Source organism: Neolamprologus multifasciatus, chromosome 15 (genome assembly GCF_963576455.1).
Source record: "Neolamprologus multifasciatus chromosome 15, fNeoMul1.2, whole genome shotgun sequence".
NCBI lineage: Eukaryota > Metazoa > Chordata > Actinopteri > Cichliformes > Cichlidae > Neolamprologus > Neolamprologus multifasciatus.
Genome location: NC_140453.1, coordinates 31,559,588 through 31,573,372, shown reverse-complemented (window position 1 = coordinate 31,573,372; position 13,785 = coordinate 31,559,588). Strand labels below are relative to the sequence as shown.

At 40.4% G+C, this 13,785-nt stretch overlaps 2 protein-coding genes across 7 annotated transcripts in view; one reads left to right on the top strand and one right to left on the bottom strand.

Moving 5' to 3' along the window:
• Window positions 1-1,052: 1,052 nt before the first annotated feature.
• LOC146502452 (5-hydroxytryptamine receptor 3A-like) lies at window positions 1,053-11,339 on the top strand. Of its 2 annotated transcripts, XM_085134085.1 has the most exons (9): window positions 1,053-1,301; window positions 1,833-1,993; window positions 2,098-2,142; window positions 2,492-2,598; window positions 3,662-3,831; window positions 4,932-5,092; window positions 5,375-5,585; window positions 6,063-6,272; window positions 9,254-11,339. In XM_085134085.1, exons 1-9 carry the CDS (start codon window positions 1,247-1,249, stop codon window positions 9,568-9,570), a joined length of 1,437 nt encoding a protein of 478 aa, XP_084990211.1. In that variant the 5' UTR covers window positions 1,053-1,246; the 3' UTR covers window positions 9,571-11,339. The 2 variants fall into 2 exon arrangements, with proteins under 2 accessions (XP_084990211.1, XP_084990212.1); XM_085134086.1 differs by lacking the exon at window positions 2,098-2,142.
• rubcn (rubicon autophagy regulator) overlaps window positions 11,025-13,785 on the bottom strand; it is a 28,263-nt gene continuing 25,502 nt past the window's right edge. For all 5 annotated transcript variants that reach the window (XM_085134073.1, XM_085134074.1, XM_085134077.1 and 2 more), the window contains one exon: window positions 11,025-13,130. In XM_085134073.1, coding sequence (XP_084990199.1) covers window positions 12,994-13,130 — 137 coding nt within the window. In that variant the 3' untranslated portion in view covers window positions 11,025-12,993. The remainder of the gene's footprint in view (window positions 13,131-13,785) is intronic.

The following is a 13,785-nucleotide window of genomic DNA, read 5'->3' as shown; positions in this document are numbered from 1 at the left end:
TACCTTGGTGTGGTTTGCAAAGTGCTTCAGAAAGATGAGGAAATCTGTTTCTTGCACCCATCCTGATTTATTTCCATTACCAATACTTCCTACTGGTCCATCTCTGACACAGTGGTCTGCATAATGTATGTGTGGGAACACAAACAGTGGGGGAATTGTGTTGCCAATGGCATTAACCGCATATACAAAAGTGACCAGTGAACCTCTCTCTGCTGATGTCGTTGCCCCAACTTGTTTAATATAAGTTAAAGTAATAGTGTGGTAAGTTGTAACATCTGCATTATTGTTACAACTGACCCAGACTCCTATAGCCATGAACTAGCTAACATTACAGCCAACGGCTAAAACATTAGCACTAAAGACCTACACAGAATATATCCCCATAGACATACAAATAACATAATTTAAGTTTGATGAGTTTAACTGCAAAGCAGATAATGCTATTAGAAATTGAAATAAAGTAGAAAAACGTACTTTTTGGCATACAAATTACTTTTTTTCGTGTTAAATTGTCTGTTTGACAAAATGTGCTGATTTTTCACATGTGATAGCAGAACTGAATTGGGCATGCACAGGATGAGTCACATCATTTGAAACTTAGCCCTGATTGCAGAAATTGGAAGTGTTACAACTGACCCACATTACAACTATCCCCGGTCTCCCCTATACTAAGGACAACCTGAAGAAAGATTATGCACACTAGAAGTGCGTCCTTTAGTCAGACGAGACAAAACTAGAGCTCTCTGGCAATGGAGAGGCTGCTTGCTATCCATTAATCTCTATCAAACCAGCTCTGGGACTAATAAAGGTTATCTTATCTTATCTTAATTGGTCTGTAAAAACTATTTGCCAGTTAAAATCTTCACTGATCTCCTAATATCACACCACAAATTATAATTGCATAACTATGTCACATCACTGGAAACTGAAAGCAGCAGAGTCTGTTGCAAAAAAAAGCTGTCACAACAGTCATCATGTGATTGACTCATACAGAACAAATCCAAGTGAAGATGATGAGTGATAAAAACCTGCTTTCAATCCAAACACTACAACAATGTGTGGATGGACGCGTGCATCAGGTACATGTGTCACACTGCAAAGTCAATATTAGTTTCTGAAGGTGGTTACTGGTTTCACCTGCGCATCCTCGCAGCTTTATCTGTATGTGACGGCACCCGAGCTGTTGTAGTTTAGAGTATCAGCCACTTGTCATGTTTATAAGGGCTAAATAAAGCTGAGACAGAAAATGGCCGGTGTGAAAGCTGCTGAGCTGATCGTCATGTGTTTCATGCTGCTACAAGGTAAGGCAAACATTTTATCAACACATTTCACAACAGAGAAAGCAACAGCAATGTGTTGATTCACTTCCTCCACAGTCGTAACACCTTACACATATTTACTAATGTATGAAGGATTTATTAAAATTTAGCATTAAAACTTCCTGTAAGAAAAACAAACCTAACTTGGAGACTAAAGTTAAATAAAGTATTACCTTCATTTATACATGATATACATGCAGATTAATACATAACAGAGAAGCTAAATGGTTAAAGGTTTAAAAACTTTCCCATCGCTATTAGTTTTGTCATTAATTTTTAAACAAATGAGGTCATTCAGTTACATCTATCTCAATAAAAGGCAGCACTGGATCTGCTTTTATTTTTTAGTGTTTTCAGTACAATAACCACGTGTTTACCTGCTGTAATAAAATAAGCATCTGCTACACCAAAAAAATAAAAAATACAAATGGAAGAACTGAGCCTGCGTGTTTTCATGTTCAAGCATTTAACATAGTTGTACGTTTTCTTTGCTTGTTCTCTTCTTGATCTCAGGCTTTGTGGCGGCTTTGAACTGCACCAGCCCAACTCCTGCCGCCCTGTTCGATGAACTCGCAAAACATTTGTTCTCTAACAAACTGCTGCGTCCCGTCGAAACCTTTGCAAAGCCAATAAACATAACCATCAGCATAACAGTGGCAGGAATTTTAGGAGTGGTGAGTCTACACAGCTTATACACAAAATATTAACATCATGTCATCTATGTGGAACTAATAATACTCATGACTCTAATATACTTTCTAATGTTACTCATCTTTAGAATGAAAAAACCCAAACACTGTCTTCAGTCTTATGGCAGGTCCTGGTATGTTTTGAACAGCTCTCAGAACTAAAACAATAATGTCACATTTCTTATATGATTATACTGACATTTTGTAAATGTTGCAGCTATTTGTATTTTCAGCACAATGAACCAATCCAGAGCGATTATAAGAATGAATCAAAATGTTTAGCCACTGAATTAATACATAACTTGTTATTTTAGATTTCCTTAAGTCTGTAACAGTAATTTCATATGTTTATTATCACTTGGGAACTTTTTCTTATAGTCTAACATGACTTAATGCCAGATGCTAGCATGCTAACTGTTTCAGCAGTTAGCATGCTAGCTGTAGTGCTGTGGAACATTTTTGCTGTTGTTCTGTTTAATGTAGGAGTGGGATATCGAAGGACTGAACTGGGATGAGAAGGAATGTGCAGCTAACAGAGTTTCGGTTCCTCGGGACAACCTTTGGGTCCCAGACATTCACTTACAACAGCTGTAAGTTTAATGAATTTTGTAAATCAAGTTGAAGAAACGAACTTTTAATTAAAACACTAAAAATGTCAGAAATGACAAAGCAGTCGTGAGAGACATCGCCGTCCACAACTGAGCTGGAAGACTAACACTTGCACTGTAAACAGAAAGTGGAAGAGCAGGTTTTCTTTGCTAAGGAAGCTTACGTCCTTCCACATGTGGTATAATGATGCATATTTTCTATCACTTACTTCTGATGAGTGCAGTGTACTTTGCTGTGGTCTGCTGGGGGAGCAGGAGATAAATAAACTAATCAGGAACCCCGACCACCCTCTGCACCACCTACTGGACAGGCTGAGACATTTATTTTCAGTGTTGTTCAATTTTATTTATACAGCGCCAAATCACGCTTTATATTGCAAGGTAGACCCTGCAATAATACATACAGAGAAAAACCCAACAATCATATGACCCCCTATGAGCAAACACTTTGGCGACAGTGGGAAGGAAAAACTCCCTTTTAACAGGAAGAAACCTCCGGCAGAACCAGGCTCAGGGAGGGGCGGGGCCATCTGCTGTGACCTGTTGGGGTGAGAGAAGGAAGACAGGATAAAGACATGCTGTGGAAGAGAGACAGAGATTAATAACAGATATGATTCAATGCAGAGAGGTCAGTTAATACATAGTGAGTGAGAAAGGTGACTGAAAAGGAAAAACTCAATGCATCATGGGAATCCACCAGCAGCCTGCGTCTATTGCAGCATAACTAAGGGAGGATTCAGGGTCACCTGGTCCAGCACTAACTATATGCTTTAGCAAAAAGGAAAGTTTGAAGCCTAATCTTAAAAGTAGAGATAGTGTCTGTCTCCTGAATCCAACAGGAGAAATATGCTCTCTCTTTCTAGTCCCTGTCAGGACTCTTGCTGCAGCATTTTGGATTAGCTGAAGGCTTTTCAGGGAGTTTTTAGGACATTATGATAATAATGAATTATTGTTCTCTTACACTCATCATGTTACCTGATTTGAATATATTGTTTTTCATATATATTTTTTCAATGTTTTGTTATTGTATTCTGTTCTATTCCAGCCTGGACGAAACCAGCTCTACCAAAACTCCCTATGTCTACTTATATAATACAGGTCATGTATATGATGATAAGCCCATCACAGTGGTCACTTCTTGCCAATTGGGAATCTACACCTTTCCCTTTGATATCCAAAACTGCTCGTTGACCTTCGGATCATATATACACTTTGGTAAGACTGCCTGAAAATTAAAAAAATAATAATCTCAAAGAGTCTTAAAAATTATTTTTTAAACTCTAAAAACATCCCTATAGACTAGGGGTGCAACGATACACAAAATTCACGGTTCGGTTCGTTACTTTGGTGTCACGGTTCGATATTCTTTCGATACAAAAAAACAACAACAAAGTAATAAAAAATATATATATCTGATCAAGAAATAATTAATCTTTGGAAAAGAGAGTTTATTACAGAGAAATGTCTCTTTCCAAAATAAAAGCTATACTATATGCTTCTTCTGGGCTATATTCTCAGCAGCATATTAAACATATCAGGTCCCCATAAGGAGAATCATGTGCTAACGGCTGTCTAAATGACTCGGGTAAAGTTTGTAGCATGCCTGCTTGTTGTTTTTGTCTGCTTCCACTTGTCTTTGCACTAGGATGATGTCGGAGTAAATGTGCAGTCATATTCGTTGTGTTCCCACTAGTGCTGTCAGCGTAAATCTTGTTGAAATGACGTTAACGCCACAACACGGCACATCTCCGTTAACGAGCTACCGCACATCGCTCCATGCGTGGGGCTGGACGGCCAACACGTTAACTAGCTAACTGCGCTAACACACTAGCTCCCACCAATGTAATTGAGCATTGCGTGGCACATCCGACACACTGTTTTACTTTTGTCCATGACGCGCTTACCTTCAGGGTCATACTTCACATGAAAACCAAAATAGTTCCAAACGCCACATCTGAACGAGGGTGGGGGAGGTTCAATTTGCCATGTTGCGACGAGAGCTTAACTTCTGTCTCGTTAGCTTGCCTTGCGCTCAGTGAATCTGCGTTCGACTACTCCGCCTAGGCTGCACTGTCGAGCGCAGATCCACTGAGCGCTCAACACAGACAGCATCGTCAGAAGGAAAGTTGATAAAATAAATTAAAAATTTTGTATTGTTCGATACATATGCGTACTGAACCGAAAGCACTGTATCGAACGGTTCAATATCGATACGAGTATCGTTGCACCCCTACTATAGACCATCCATATTCTGATTTTAACACAAAACTATATGCTAATAAGCAAATAAGCAAAACTCTTGAATGTCACTCTAGCTACAGATATTCAGATGATTCAAGGCGCCACAGCTGAAAAGGTCCTGAAAGAGTCCCTAGATGTGATTGTAACCAATGGGGAGTGGGAGCTGGCAGATATAAATATTGCCGATTCCACCCTGCATTTAGACAGTGAAAGCTACTCTGAGATCACATACTATGTAAGCGTGTTTCTACTGACTTTTTCATCCTTCTGATAATTTATTTTGTACTGTTATAGCTGATCACACTTTATTGTTTAATAGTTCCTAATTATGGGAAGTCTTTATAAACCAGTCGCTATCATATTGAACATGTTTGTCGTGAGAATGAAAGTAACTTTAGTAGCAACAACTTGATGTAATCATTTTCTGTCAGTCACATCGCTGTAGAGGAAAAAGATTGATTGATGCATACAATCTAACAAAGATCTTACAGGTTTAATACTTTTGTCTCTTCCCAAGATCGTGCTAAGACGGAGACCAATCGCCTATGTGGTCAACCTCCTGGTCCCCAGCTGTTTCCTAATCACAGTGGACCTCTTCAGTTTTGTGCTGCCCCCACAGAGCGTGGACAGATCCTCCTTCAAGATGACACTCATCCTGGGCTACACCGTCTTCCTGCTCATAATGAATGACCTGCTGCCTGTTACCGGGGAGAAAACACCGCTCATCAGTGAGTGTACATAAATGTAGTATCGGCTGCATAGTTCTTCTTTTGAAGAAATACACTTAAGGAGGTTAGAGACAGTGTTTCTGAAAGACAACAGTCCTTTGGATTATGAAGGGTTGAATTCAAACATCTGTGGAACAGATGTCTCGAAATCAAATTTTCACCAAAACTGCCAGTTCCTAAAAAAACGAGTTTTCTAAACTCTTCATCGAAGTACATTTTGCAAAACTGGATGATCCCGATCAGTGTCAACTTGCCAAAAGGCTCCACCTACTAAAGACACATTTATTCTTGGGGTGTGTGTTTTTTTAGCTCTAGTTGTCATGTCAAAGACACACAGCGAGATAAGGCATCTATGGCTGTAATCCAGACATTTCTTAAACACGATGGTAACTAAGACTGAGAAAGAGAACATGAGCTCACATGTGAAAATGATTGAATGAAAACTGTTCTTCCTGTCTTTGGTGCTGTTTCCTGCAGATGTTTTCTTCTCCATCAGTCTGGCGCTGATGGTTGCCAGCCTGTTGGAGACGCTGTTCATCACAAACATTCAGTACAAGCCCAGCGAGTACAGTGCAGTGCCTCACTGGCTCAGTGTCCTCGTGTTACGTTATCTAGCTGTTCTTGTTTGTATCCCTCCAAAGGAAAAGAGCAACCGAGTCACAGTCTCCCTCAATCCATCTCACAAAGGTACGTTATTATTTTTATAGTCGCGTTATTAATAGAAGATTGCTGGCAATGCTGGCATTATGGCTGAGGATTGTGTGTTCCAGCTATAGGGAGATCACATTCCTGAGCCTCCCTGGGAAAGTCTATGCCAGGGTGCCGGAAAAGAGAGTCCGTTCGTTAGTCGAACCTCGAATGCAGGAGGAACAATTTGGTTCATGTTTTGGTTACGGAACATTGGACCAGCTGTTTACCCTCTCGAGGATACTCGAGGTGTATGGGAGTTTGCACAACCAGTCTACGTGTGTTTTGTGGGCTTGGAGAAGGCATTCACTCATGTCCCTTGTGAGATGTGCCTTGGAAGTATGGGGTGTCTAGCCCCGTTGATACAGGCCATTCAATCCTTATACAAATGTTGCAGGAGCTTGGTCCGCATAGCAAGCAATAAGTCGAACATGTTTCTGGTGCGTTGGACGCCGACAGTGCTGCCCTTTGTCACTGAATCTGTTCATAATTTTTATGGACATAATATTTAGGCATAGCCAAGTGGCAGAAGGCTTCCACTTGGGTGGCCTCAGAATTTCATCTCTGCCTTTTGCAGATGATGTGGTTCTGTTGGCTTCATAAGGTGACGGCCTCCAGCTGGCACTGGAGTGGTTTGCAGTTGAGTGTGAAGAGGCAGGATTCAGAATCAGCACTTCCAAATCTGAGGCCATGGTCCTCAGCCAGAAAAAAGGAGTGCCCACTGAGGGTCAGGGACGAGTTCCTGCACCAAATGAAGGAGTTTAAGTACACTCTAAAATAAAAGCATAGTACAAATAAGCAATTGGAGTTTTAAAAAACAGGATGGAATCAATTTCTTTTATGCAACGCAATGATGGCTGCATGTGTTTCTTTGCAGGTAACCAATGATTTCAAAAATGACCCTCGTTTTAACAAATCCAGTCCACTATTTTAACTCAATAAATGAGTAATAATAATGATCTCCAGCCTTGTGCTCATCAACATTCTCATCTGAGTCAACAAGAAGATTATGGAAATGATGTCAGCAGATCCTTTTATGAAATGCAGTGGAAATGCAGGTTTTTGGAATGACGTTTATTTTCATGGCAAAAAGGACTTTGCAATTCATCTGATCACTCTTCATAACCTTCTGAAGTATTCGCAAATTGCTATCATAAAAACTGAAGCAGCAAACTTTGTAAAAAACATTATTTGTGTAATTTTCAAAACTTTTGGCCACGACTGTATCTCGTGGTCTTGTTCATGAGTGAGAGGAGAGGGAAGTTGGAGATCTACAGACAGATTGGCGCTGCGACTGTAGTGATGCAGAGGCTGTACATCATGTTGAAGAAAGAGCTGAGCGTAAAAGCGAAGCTTTCAGTTTATCCATCGGTGTACGTTCCCACCGAAAGAACAAGATACAAGTGGCAGAAATTAGCTTTCTCCAAAGGGTGGCTGGTGTCTCCCTTCGAGATAGGGTGAGGAGTTCGGCTCAGTGTATTTATATGGATACACCGTAATAAAATGGGAATGGTTGGTGATATTAAAGTCCTGTTTGTGGCACATTAGTATATGTGAGGGGGCAAACTCCTCAAGATGGGTGATGACCATGGTGGCCATTTAGAAGTCGGCCATCTTGGATACAACTTTTGTTTTTCCAATAGGAAGAGGGCCATGTGACACATCAAACTTATTGGTAACGTCACAAGAAAAACAATGGTGTGCTTGGTTTCAACGTAACTTTATTCTTTCATGAGTTATTTACAAGTTTCTGACCACTTATAAAATGTGTTCAATGTGCTGCCCATTGTGTTGGATTGTCAATGCAACCCTCTTCTCCCACTCTTCACACACTGATAGCAACACCGCAGAAGAAATACCAGCACAGGTGTCCAGTATCCGTAATTTCAGGTGCTACACATCTCGTAACTCATGAAAGAATAAAGTTACGTTGAAACCAAGCACACCATTGTTTTTCTTGTGACATTACCAATAAGTTTGATGTGTCACATGGCCCTCTTCCTATTGAAAAAACAAAAGCTGTATCCAAGATGGCCGACTTCTAAATGGCCACCATTGTCACCACCCATCTGGAGGAGTTTGCCCCCTCACATATACTAATGTGCCACAAACAGGACTTTAATATCACCAACCATTCCCATTTTATTACAATGTATCCATATAAATGGCCCACCCTGTAGAACCACTTCTCTTCTACTTTGAAAGGAGCCAGTTGAGGTGGTTTGGGCATCTGACAAGGATGCCTTCTGGGCGAGGTGTCCCACTGTCCCACTGGGAGGAGGCCCTGGGGCAGATCCAGGACACGCTGGAGAGATTATATCTGTCAGCTGGCCTGGGAACGCCTTGCTGTTTCTCTGGACAAGCTGGAGGAGGGGCCGGGCAGGAGGAGGTCTGGGCTTCTCTGCTTAGGCTGCTGCCACCGTGACCCGGCCCCGGATAAGTTGAAAACCATGGATGGAGGGATGCAAGAAGAATAAACGAGTTCAAAGTTTCTCCTTCACTGAATTATATTAACTTGTACCAGTGAGCCAAACCACTGAGAGCTTTAAGAACTAATAGAAGGATTTTTAAGGCAAATCTGTGTGTGTGTGCTGTGAGCCAGTGAAGTGACAAACGCTTGGGCAATGGTTATATTTGCCTATATGTAAGAACTCTGATGATGGTGATAATCCTGCAAACAGAGTGTTACAACAGTCTGACCCGTTCGATGTGAACGCATGAATCATTTTCTCGCAGTCAGTTTGAGGTACCAATTTTTTTAAAACTCGTAAACCAATTTGATCCTGATGAATCTGGACATGTAAACTTTAGGTCACAACTCTCCACAGTCATGCCACGTATCTCTCAGCTGAAAAGTACGTTATGCTTATCCTTATTTAAGCGGGTAGTAATATAGTCACGTCAATTTTAATCACCACCTGCGACTTAAGAAAAACCAACCACTATTTGTGGTCTCAGGGTGTTTTGTTTGTGTTTCACAGCACCATCAGCGAACACCAGCGCCACAGACCTCTCAGACCATCAGAGCATCTCAGATGTTACACTTTCAGCTTCTCTGGACTCTCCGGACCCAGTTCTGAAACAACTGAGGATGTTAGGCAGAGAGCTCACAGCCATCCGAGTTCAGATGGACAAATACTGTCAAGGGACCAAAGCCACGCAGGAGTGGGAAATGATCGGGACAGTGATCGATCGTCTGCTGTTTGGCTTGTACATCATCTTCATTTTTGTGAGCTTTTTCACAATAATAAGCATCTGGATATGGAATCATTCATTTGCTACACGATTAGATCAATAACTGCATCACATGGATTAGTGCCATGGCAATAATGCCCTGCTTCTGTTGTCTGCATTTCATTCCTGTAATCAAAATAGCATCAGTTAATGAGCATTTGTCTGTAAGGTAGCTGGCTTTGGCAAACTCTGCATTTTACAGTCACAAACATGACTGTGGTTTACTGTATCCTAACACTATTTACTGGAGCTTTTTTTTGTTTTTAACATATCAGTAGCCAGAGAAAAATAATGAAAGAGGGACACATTCATAAACTTACAGGCCTGGGCTTACATCCATGAACACATTTAGACTCTAATGCCATTAATAGAAGTTGTACTTGTCTTTAAGATTCATTAGCAATTAAAAACTATTACGACTATTATTGTATTGTTTTTAAATTTCACGGGTTGTGGTTTACCTGCATAATCATAAACAGCAATTTGTGACAAAGAAAATAAATACGTGAGACATCAGCTTCTGTGACAATGAAATGTAAGCGATGGTCTCAGCTCTGCTACTTAAACAGCTTGGCATCTAAACAGAGTAACCAAAAATTAAATTTTACGACAATTAAAGCTGCTTCAGTTTGAGGTTATACCGCCACCTCGAGCACTCCAGATGTTCGGTTGGGCCGGGCCTGATTAGTACCTGTATGGGAGACCACTGGGTAATGTAAGCTTGGGCAGCTCTAGTTCAAGATTTAGAGCAGGGTTTCCACCAATCAGGTTTGATTTGCAAACCACTTCAGTATTGAACCCCAAATTTGCTCCAAATACATTCATCAGTGTGACCGGATATCACCAACGGCAATCATTTCCAATCACCACACCAGCAGAACATGAAGACTTTCAGCTGGGTTTTCATTCATTTTGATGTTCTGATGACTTGATTCTTCATTAACAGCTTCACTTTTGGAAATTATTTTATTTTATTTTTATTTTTTATTTTTAAATTAGATCAATAGACAATAGTATATCAAAAATGAAAGTAGCCCCCCCCAAAAAAACAAAACAAAAGCGATTAATTTTTACTGATTATTTATTCATTTTTAAAATAACTTGGCTTTATTTTATTAGTTCAGTTTCTTTTCCATGGAAACACTCCAAAATGATCATAATCAGAGTTTTTAAACAGAAAAATCTTATCAGATTTCCAATGATGTTTTCCTATAGACTCTTATGGAAACCAAAATGATAATCGTTTGATTCACCGTATAAATAGGATTATGGCGTATTAAAGGTTCAGACGTGCAACATTAAAAATTATACATTCTCTTTTATTTAAACTGCATACAAATTACATGTATGAAGGAAATGTTCAAAATGGGTTATTGTTAATGATCTCCTATAGTCGATCTGAAGTACCTTCATGGCCCACCAGGGGGCGCCAGCCTGTAGTTTTGCAATCACACAAAAACAAAACAAGCAAACAAAAAACTGATGTATTAAATACTAATTATGAACATACACAGCAGAAACTTCCAAGACTTCCGTTTTATTAACCAAGAAAAGTTCTTCAAGTGAAGAATGACACTTATTAACAGTCTAGCCAGTCATTTATTATTAACATGATTACAGAACCAAAGCAAATGAACACACAATATTAATCATAATAATTAACTTTTTAATAGCATACATTTGGATCTGTAGTGCACTGTAAGGCTCCTTCGCTCGTCCATGTTAAAGGCAACAAAACCAATACTAATAATCATCTAAATGGAGGTTTGTCAGTAGAGCTGAGCAGTCACTTTGTTCAGCGTTTCTTCTAAAAAGCATCTCAAAATTCAAAAATCAGTCTCTCTGGCAGTTTTAAATAAAGATATTTTATCCTTATGTGCCCAAAACCTCAACAACTCAAATCTACAGATGGGATACATACACTGGAGTTTTATCTAGTCTATCAAAGGACTTCAGGACTTCAAATGTGATCAATTCAGCTCACAACAGAGCCAATAATCAGACATTTCTATTCCTCTGTGCAATACTGGGGTTGCAAAAAAGTCATCAAAATAAAACGATCAGAGTTGTAAAGATATTTTTTGGTTCAACTACTGAAATTACTCATCTGCTACGGGTGATAACAGCACTCTCATACGTGGTCAGAACCTACAGCCCGTTACGGTCAGTTTAAACAGTTAAAGGAGACTCCAAGCTAGCAGTCCCATTGGAAAAAAACTGCTTTCGCACACAACTCTGTGTTCAAACAGTGAACTGTCGTGTTTACACTTTCAAACTGCTGGAAGAAAAAACATAAAATTTAGCCCAAGAAGTGATAATGGTCTAATGGTCTCTTCTACCTTCTATATCTTCACAATGTTGAGAAACTCAAGCGGCAGGAACTTTTAAGACCGTTCAAGATCAGGGTTCATGTTCCTGACACGCATCTAAAAACTCAAAGAGTGATGTCCCACCCTCGGCCCCTCCAACAAAAACATGGGATCAGTGCAATTAACCAAACCTTCTCCAATATTCCAAAACCTACAACGAGCAGCCGTGTGCCAGTTGGGCTACACGCACAGCAGGTAGACGTGTGCGCAAATCAACACAAGCACCCACAACACACCTCTCCTCCAGTAACCAAATGCACACAAAGCAGCAGCAGCACATTTTTTATTTTTTTTAAAAATACTCAATGCTGATTTGAAACACCTCCTCTAACGTCCAGTGTTTTTGAATGCAGCTTTGTCCAAGAGCCACACAAATGTGTGTAAAATAGCTAAAAACGGGACAGTAAGGAGCGAGGAAGAGAGCACTCCTGGGTTATTTAAATACACCGTCTTAACTGGGAAACTGATCAGCTCTTCAAATCTAACAGTTTGCAATCCCAATTTAAAGATTTAAAAGAGAAAAATGGGGACTTTCTGACAGGTCGAGAATCTTTGGCTGTTTTCACACATGAAACTACAACATGAGAGCATCAAACATCTGTAAGGCAGCACGTTTTCTCATCCACACACACGGAGCAATTTTATTAATTCAGGAATGATTCAGCACAGCTGAAGCAAGAAAGGTGCCCTATTGTAAAACTCCCTTTGGAGCAACAGAAGCACTACCATACGGAGATGCTGGCAAGAATATTCAGTTCATATTTACAAGGAAATTTAAATAAAGTCATCAGCAAAGGACAGACAAATCTAATCCAATTGCCAAATCAGGGAGCTGATTTCTAAAAATCACTACCATTCTAGCAGGACGCATTCTTAGAGTAAAGTGCATGTCTAAAAGAGATTCATAGGAAAAATCAACACCAGCCTTGGTCCTCTTTCTGAGTGATGCAGCTGCCCTGATGTAGTAAAACCTGCATGTGAGGCAATCAGCTGTTTGCGAAGGCCATCTCCCCGGGTTACAAAGGCTGGAACTGAACGAGAGATGGTCGGCCACTACAATCATCGTCGTGTTGTGCTTCTCCTCCTCCTCTTTCTCTGAGGTTCCCCTGTTGCCAGCTTTAAGGCCCGCCTCCCTCATCTTCTTGCTCCTCCATGTTTTTGCGTGCCATCCTCTCTCTCCGGTCTGCCAGCCGCTGGCAGCGAGGACAATCTTTACCTGTGCGGAAGCAGGTGCGGTGGTAACACGCGTGGCAGTCTGGAAAAAAGCGGAGAGAAAACATTTTTTAAAAAGGAAGCCAGTTTGGCTGAGCTTGTGTGTCAACACCTGCGCAGTGTAAACCAGTTTAACTAGTTTCATGTTTGGACTGCACAAACAGCAGCCAATCACAATTAGAGCTGAGGGACAATGGGTGGAGCGGGGAAGGTATAAAAGCTGCAGAAGAAAAAGGGAGAAAGCCACAGGGAGCAGGTATGTCAGGCAAGTCATATCCCGGGATAAGCACAGCTCAAGGAAACTTGTCCAGACATGTCCCGTTTCATTACTCAGCCTCATTCCCATAAGATGCTCTAACGGGGAATCTCTTTTTTTCTGTTGATGATGGACTCATGAAAAAACAGGCAACTCAAATTCAAAAACAATGTTTATTTTATGAGGACATAAAATAAAAACCAGCTTAAATAATAGCAATCAGAAGCAGAAGCTACTAAAAAGCAAATTACACATTCAATCGGATTCATGTCGTCACCTCCGCACGTTAAAGTAGTTCCTTCGACAAAAGCCTAAATACTAAAATAAAAGGGTTTAAAAACACAGACAGGCAGCGTAGCAACAACAGCAGCAGAGTCCAGATTTACTTGACTCTTCTTCAGCCGACACACACACGAACAAAGGGAATGAAATCACCAGCTCA